An 8,074-nucleotide genomic window follows, 5' to 3' on the forward strand; every position below is an offset into this window, starting at 1 on the left:
TCCTATGCTGAGGAGTTGAGGAGCTTTTCTTTTTAATTTCTCAAATGAAGTAATGTTCTATTAAAAGTTCTAAGTGGTATATACATCATGGCAAGAGTCAGGAATGATTCAGAATAGTTCACAGAAAAAAGGGATTTTCTTAGGTAGCTAGACCAACTTTGGCGCCATCCTCACTCTGAGCCCTTTCCCTTCTTTTTCTAGTTTCTCATTATCTGTGTCCTCTCTTGGCCTCGGCTTTGGCTTTGCTCTCTCTGGGAGTGTCCTCCATAGACTCAGGCATTGCAGTCCTTGGAGCTTGCATCATTCAGAAGAGTGTCTTTCGGGTGACAATTTTGGCAGAAGGCCACAGAGAGGACTTTGATTGGCTAATGTGAGCCATTCACATGATAAACTTTTCATTTTGGAGCCAATCCCATTATCCTCAACAGATGGACATAAATGAGCTTATGCCTGTGTCTGGGCATGCGGGTAGAGATGATGTTAGGTTCATGAACCTATGGACCGAGCGGTATCATTGGTGAGAAAACGGAGGGATGCTTTCCTGAAGTAATGATTGCTGCTGAATTAATGAAATGCTTCTGACACAACAGTAGCAAGGTTCAATTCTTGCATTAGGTAAACGTGACAGGATGTGGAGCATGTGTGTAATCACGGAAGAGCTCTGGAAGATGGCAGTGGGTGAGGCAGAGAAAATCTCATCTATGGCTAGACCAAAGAGCTGGGGCTCAGTATCCAATACTGTATATAGAGACCAACAAGATGGGGCTTCAAACAGACTTCAAAGATGATGATGTGAGGCGACACTATTGAGAAGAATCGCAGTGTTTTAGAAGACTGCCAGTCTGAAGCGATCCTCGTTGGGCACAAGAGATGCTCTAGAGGCAGCCGTTCCCCAGGGCTCTCAGCAGCCCCCTCACATGGTGCTGGTCTTGCTGTCTTCCTTAGCTGACCTGGGTATAGAGGATAGTAATCGTGACCATCTTAAGAATGTTGTGAAAGGTTAATAACTAGTGACTGACAGTCACAAGGCCAGCTGCCTCTGCCAGGAAAACATTCCAGATAAACCGGAATCTAAATGATCCCTCCAGTGGTAAAGCTGACCAGATGTAACATGTAACCCAATGCCGAGAATGGGACCCGCGAGTCTCCCTATCCGTCAGTGGACTCTTGTACTCTTGCAATCGTTGGGCCAGAGCACTGGGTCCAAGTCTGTCTCCCTTTATATCGTCTTCATCAGTTCTGGGTTCTGCTCCTGGTCTGGGCTAGCCAATGGTCTAGAATAAATCTGTTCGCAGCTGCAAACCTTTCAGAGCTCAGTGTGAACCACACGCACACTCTCCTCTGGTCTCGCCTACATGCAGATACAATATAAGATTGCTTCTGCTTGTCCCAAGGCTCTCCTAAGTGGACTTGTGTGTTTTAGTTACTACGAATATGTCTTAGGAGTAAAACCAGACACTGACGTTGATCACTAGTTCTTTTCCTGTATTCTTAATTTGTTGGAGGACTATAGGTGGGGTGGGAAACGTAGGTGGTGAGAATCTGTTTCCTTTATGATTAGGGCTCCTTAAGAGAGCTCGTTAGTGTTCCTCACAGCCCCAGCAGTATCCAGTGCACTTTATGTTGGTGTCCTGCCAGGAGCCACCCTGGTTACTTCCTCCTAGCCACAAAGGTCAGTAGTCTTGGGCAGTGAAAAAGACACAGGGAGACTCTCAGATTTCCTGAAACAGAATATACGTACTCTTCCCACCCCCAGACTACGAAGTGAGGATAAATGTTTACAGATTTTCTTACACATACACACATGTGTGCACGCACACACCAGCTACATTCTTGCTCATTACTTTTCTGTCTGTTCTTTCCATTTCATATATTTTTTAAATTAAGCTAAATTGTGTGGGGGTGGGCGAGGGGAACTTGTGGGAGTCACTATGTCCCAGGTGGGAACTCAGGTTGCCAGACTTGGACACAGGTGCGGTACACTGAGCCATCATGCTGACCACCCATCCTGTTCTGCATATTTTAAAGAATTCTTTTCTCTGATTAAACATTATGAGTCGTCATTGGCAATAATTCAGAACAATACAAAAAGCATAGAGAAGAAAAAAAAGGGCCTTCAGACCAGAGAGGGCCTTTATTGACTGTCTTATTGATGAGACTTTCAATCATAGCTCCTTTTAGACCAGATACACTAGCGTGTAGTGAGAGAGTGAGCATACTGTATTCCTATGTTTACAGCACTGGGCACACCGCGCATGTTCTAGGGCAGTGCTTCTCATCCGTCCTAATGCGGCAGCCCTTTAGTACAGTTCCTCATGTTGTGATCCCCATAAAATTATTTTCGTTGCTTCATAACTGTAATTTCTGCCACTGTTATGACACATAATGTAAATATCTGTGTTCTCTGATGGTCTTAGGTGACCCCCTTGAAAGGGTGATTCCACACCCCCAACAACCAGAGCTTGTGACCCACAGGCTGAGAACCACTGTCCTGGGATTTTAACAGACTGTATTCACACAGCACTCTAATGTTTGTTCTCCAGGTTAAGTCATCCTGTGGCATTGCTCCTGCAGGCACACTGAGTTCCTTGTCATTCTAGGAAGACTCAGGGTGTCCTGTGAGGAGAGGTAGCCGAGGTGAAGAGCATGCGCTTTGGAAGCAGACAAGCTGTGTATCTTTTTCACTTCAGACAAACGATTTCCATGGCCTGTTCTTCTGTCTCCTGCTCCAAATGATAGCCTGGCCTACATACAAATAGAATGATGATCCGGAAAGGTGCAGGAGCATTGCTGATCGAGAGCCTGCACACGTTAAGAAATGCTCTCATGTCTTATTTCCTTACAGTTTACTCATCAATGTGGAGTTGCTGGGTCAAGCGGTATATATGGCTTCAGCTTCTTATCTGAGTTGGCAGGTCACTGTCAGTCATGCCTAAGGAGAGGGACCTGTCTCCAACAACAGCCATGCAATGTAGCACTTGTTTTCCATGTAAATAATGCATGTTAAAGTCTTATTTCCATCTTATTTAAGTTTGCATTCTTTAGTTGTGGATTAAGTTGGGCATTTTGAGCATGTTTAGTGGTGCTGACAGAAGTCACTTACCTGCTTTAATTCTTAGCATTATTTTTCTAATTTGTGTTTTAACTTTTTAATGTAGATTTTAGATTTGGAAACTGTATACTAGCATGTTTATCCAAATTTTCATGTCCTAAGTTTTTTTTTCTTTTTCATTTTGTCCTACATTTTACATTTTTGCTAACCCAAAAATCTCATTCCTTATCTTTGATGAGAATTATACTTGTTGCGGGAGGTCTTTCCGCCCCTCCAACCAATAGATGCTGTGATACCAGCCCATTGGGGCATGGTCTCACTCCCTTTAAAAAAGCGGCTATTTCCTCTGCTCGCTCTCTTCTCTTCCTGCTCCGCTGGAGACTAGACTCCCTTCCTGGTTGCGCAGATGGCTGTTGTCTGGGATTGTGATCTGTAAGTTTTTTCCCCTTTAAATAAATAACACCCTATTAATCATAACTCCAAACTGGTGTTGCCTTGTTCGTGACTTACGCCTTCATATACTTCAACAAACTCACCTATTTCTAGGATTATAAAAAAAAAATTGTCTTTCTTAAAATTCATTCAGGAATACAGTTCAAAAAGTACTTGCTTCCAAGTCTGATGACCTAAGGCGAATCCCCAGAACATACATGACAGAGGGAATCAACTCCCACTCGCTGTCTTCTAAACTGTATACATGTTCAAAGGCACTCATGCATGTGCGCACGCACGCACGCACACAAACACATCTTCCAAAAGAAATAAATGAATTAATGAATGGAAGCAAAATTGTTTTAAATGCATCTTGATTATACTCAAATAAAGTGCAAGCTCTCCTTTCCCTCAAATATGCATACTCTTGTTGTTAACTACATAACGAGAACTCTTCCCCTCTCAACAGCCTACTGTCATCATCAATCACATGGGATCCCCTCTAACACTTACTGGGCCCACAGGGAGCTTTTAGAGGTGATTTTCTAGAGAACAGATTGTTTTTCAGTTTGTTGCTCTGGAAACCCGAGTCTCAGGAATACGAGGTCTTGCAGGGTTCGCTGCTCGCCTTATTCTTGGTGTTGTCAGGAAGTCTTCAGGCTTGCCCCTCAAACCCACGCCCCTCGTTTAATCTGCTGCGAATTGCTGTGTGTTCTTGTCATTAGCAACATAATTTTGTTACTGAATTTTCAGTGTTTTCACTGGCACTCTTTGCTCTGTGGTTTGCTCCTTCAGCCGTCACCTGTACCATTTCACTTTGGTGGCACATTTTACGATGTCCACTTTTTTATGAATTTCCTTGACATGAAACAGTAGATGTTTCCCGATGCTTTGCTGTCTGTATTCTATACCAGCATACATGGGCCTTTCCAGGAGGTTTAAAGCTCTTTGCTGTTGACGTCACTCTGAACAGATTCTCCTCGGTCTGCAGTCACTTTCCTAAATCCTATTTCAGCGCCACCCTTTTCTATGGCATTGAAAAGCTGTTGTACGAGATACCAACCAGTTTGCAGTCAGCCATAAATCTTCTGTTTTGAGTGACTATAGTCCTGAATAATTACTCCTGGTCCCACTTTTTTGCTTAAGATCTTGGAAGAACTGGCATATGTATAACTGTTAACCCCAAGGCTATAGTTCTTCTCTTGTTCCCTTGCCTCATTTTTTGTGTTTTTGTTTTATGATTGGGTCTCTAATGTAGCTGGGTGGATGTCAGACTCACTACATGCACACACATACACACCATGTATGAAGATGAGCTTGAAGGCCTGCTCCCTTGGCCTCCACCCCTGAGTTGTGATTGATTCCACGTATCACCACCACATCCTACTGCTTTTCTCCTGAATCCGTTCTCATGTTTTAAAGGTCTTCCTGCGGCATTGTTGCCCAGCCTTACTTCACTGCCTAGGTTCTGTTCTCAGGGCTGTTGTAGGCCTGCAGAAAGCAGCCTCCCCTCCAGATGTGTGGGAAAGGAGTGTGTCCTGACTTCTTCCCCTAGGATGACATGCTACAACGTGGTATTCTCAAAGGTTTTCTTTAGGTCTTCACATGAGCCCTACCTCTGGCAACCGGAGATTGTTAACTAAAAGGTTACGTTGCTGTACTACTCAGGCTTCAGGCCCCTTTAGCGTTTGTGTCTTTGTGATGTTTCATTATGATGGCAAAGAAATGCAAGTTCAGCATTTCTGTATTTCTCCTGCTATGCGGTAACTTCCCTCTGGGTTAGGATTTACAGAGGGCACAGGGAGGTAGTAAACAGCGGGGCTTTAAGTCACCAGATTATAGGCAGTGTTCTTCCCTGCCCATCTCCAGCCTTGAACTTGCATTCTCCCTCCCTCTGGAACCTTGAAGGTCTGCATTCCTTTCTTCTGTGTCATTATCCCCCACACATTTTCACACACTGAGGACTGCTTTCTGTAGAGTTTTCACAAGGACCAGGCAGTTCTTTCTTTATGGTGACTTCTGAGACCTGAAGCTTACCTCATAATGAGTGGAAATATCTCAGACTGAAGACTGCATCCAAGGGAAAGTAGGGGAATAGAGAGAACTCAACCCCAGCCTCCCCCAGTGAAGGGAACAGACAGACGATGACAGGCTCCTTGGATAGGGGTGCTTCTGGGAGACAGGCAAGAGGTCATCCTGAGTTCTCAGAGAGGAGATCACCTGTCACCATCCTTGCCTGTTAGGATGCTGAAAGCTCTCAGGCAGAGCCCCAGACAGTAAGTGCTTTGGGGTCTCAAAACACAAGTGGAATGGGGGTGCTTTGGGTTCTTAGACATGACTTATAGGAAGTAGCTAAGGATTTTAAGTTTTGTGACTTTTGTAATGAGAAAGAAGAATAACCAACTTTGCTTCTCAAGTTACCAAATATTAAATCTAGCACGGGGGAATGACACGTGGGCTCAGTGAGGTCCAATCAATATACACAGGGTTAGAAGATGCGTTTCCCATGGAGATGTCATAGAGAACATGAAAGCCCACGAAGAGTTTAGTGAAAGACAGTTTATAGACAGCAAAACATGACTCGCTTTTAGAGTAAGACTGGGTGGTATCTTTGAAGATTGTAGATCAGTGCAACAAGCACAGGAGCCCAGAATCAGGGCCAGCACATACTTGGATCCTGGATGAAGGTGTCGGGATAGTTAACTGAGAAAGGAGTCTTTAAAACAAGTACTGTAGTAAATCTGACATCCATATGAGGGAAAATGAAATGATATGTCATCTGACACCACACATGAAAAGTATCTTAAAATGAATCCTAAGAGCTGGCAATGCAAACCCAACAGAAAGCAGAGGGGAAAAAAAGTGACTCCTTAACTAGAATACAGGAAAGAACCATTAAAGGAAAATATGTTACGTTGAACTGCATTTAAATACAAAAGTTTCCATCCAAAAGAGAAATTAGTCATGGTGGACCTACTGGTGCACCCAATAACCTCAGCTGTTTCAGAGGCTGAGGCGGTAAGATGACATGTTCAAGGCAAGACTGGACTACGGAGTAAGTTCAAGGCTGGTTTGGGCAACTTAGTATGACCATGTTTCAAGATAAAAACAACTGCAAGAAAGACTAGAGATTTACTCAGTGGTATATTCTTGCCCAACATGCCTGATGGCTAAAATTCAGCCCATTTCTACAGAAAAATGTTTTGAAAAGAAAGTTGTAGATCAGAAGAAAGTATCTATTAAAATGTATATATAGTCAGTGACTTGTATCTAGAATATATTTTCAAAGATCTTGGTTCTTAAAACAACCATCTAATTATTAAAATAGACAAAAACATTGGAAAGAACAGTTGAGTAAGGAAAATACACAAAGAGCAAATACCATATGTAAAGATGACCCACGCCATCATGTGCATGAAAAGACATCTGACGTCATCAGTCAATAGTGCTGCTACTTGAGAAGTGATATCCTGCTAGGATATCTACAGCTAACGTGACTGACAGAGTCCTGGTGAGAGGAGGGGAAGCAGCCGGAGCTGTCACAGTCTGAAAACGGCCCCCAACATTGGAAGACAATTTGACCATTTTGTCTAACTGAAAACATTCTTCATCATTTGTTCTGTTCTTGGAGATTTTAATATAGTCCTGCTTGATGATGCAGCATTTCCCTAAGAGATGAAAATGCACTCCATATAAAGCCTCTGCGTAAATGTTTCTAGTAGCTTTATTCATAGCAGCCACAACTGGAACGCACCCAGATGTCCATCATCTAGGGAATGAATAAACAGATTATGGTGTACCCAGAGCACTGGATAGGACTTACTAATAAAAGGATTAAACTACTGTACATGTAACAGCGTGGCTGGATTTCAGAAGCATTATGCCATGTGTGGATATTGCCAGCGGGTGGAAGAGGAGTGATTATAATAGAGCCTCAAGAGTTCTGGGCTGATGGAGTCCTGGGCTGCGGTGGTAGCTACTTAACTATCTGTGAATTTCAGCATGTGGAGCTGCGCTGTTATAGAACAGTTACGGAATACCTCAGTAACATCCACTTTAAACATGCACAGAAGAGTGTTCTGTATTTGTCCTTGTTTTTCTTGACAAAAATGCAAATTAAAACAATGAGATACAAAGACCTCAACACTGAACCTCATAGAAAAGAAAGTGGGAAGTACACTTGAACGCATTGGCACAGGAGACCACTTCCTAAATAAAACCCCAGTAGCACAGACACTGAGAGAAACAATTAACAAATGGGACCTCCTGAAACTGAAAAGCTTCTGTAAATCAAAGGACAGGTCAACAAGACAAAACAATAGCCTACAGAATGGGAAAAGATCTTCACTAACCCCACATCAGACAGAGGTCTGATCTCCAAAATATACAAAGAACTCAGGAAATTGGTCATCAAAAGAAGAAATAATCCAATAAAACTGGAGTACAGACCTAAACAGAGAACTCTCAACAGAGGAATCTAAAATGGCTGAAAGACACGTAAGGAAATACTCAACATCCTTACAATCAGGGGAATGTGAATCAAAACAACTCTGAGATTCTATCTTATACCTCTAAGAATGGCCCAGATCA

General features: G+C 43.0%; 1 protein-coding gene across 9 annotated transcripts in view; it reads left to right on the forward strand.

Moving 5' to 3' along the window:
- Positions 1–8,074, forward strand: part of Arhgap26 (Rho GTPase activating protein 26) — a 1,368,274-nt gene that overhangs the window by 1,216,718 nt on the left and 143,482 nt on the right. The window contains exon 15 of one of the 9 annotated variants that reach the window (XM_050161433.1): positions 2,544–3,580. The exons of the other annotated variants lie outside the window; for them this stretch is intronic. Coding sequence (XP_050017390.1) covers positions 2,544–2,548 — 5 coding nt within the window. The 3' untranslated portion in view covers positions 2,549–3,580. Of the gene's footprint in view, positions 1–2,543; positions 3,581–8,074 lie in introns of those variants that run through there. 9 annotated transcript variants of the gene reach the window in all.

This window comes from Alexandromys fortis, unplaced genomic scaffold, assembly GCF_014885135.2.
Source record: "Alexandromys fortis isolate MF-2015 unplaced genomic scaffold, M_Fortis_MF-2015_v1.1 scaffold_17, whole genome shotgun sequence".
Classification (NCBI taxonomy): Eukaryota; Metazoa; Chordata; class Mammalia; order Rodentia; family Cricetidae; genus Alexandromys; species Alexandromys fortis.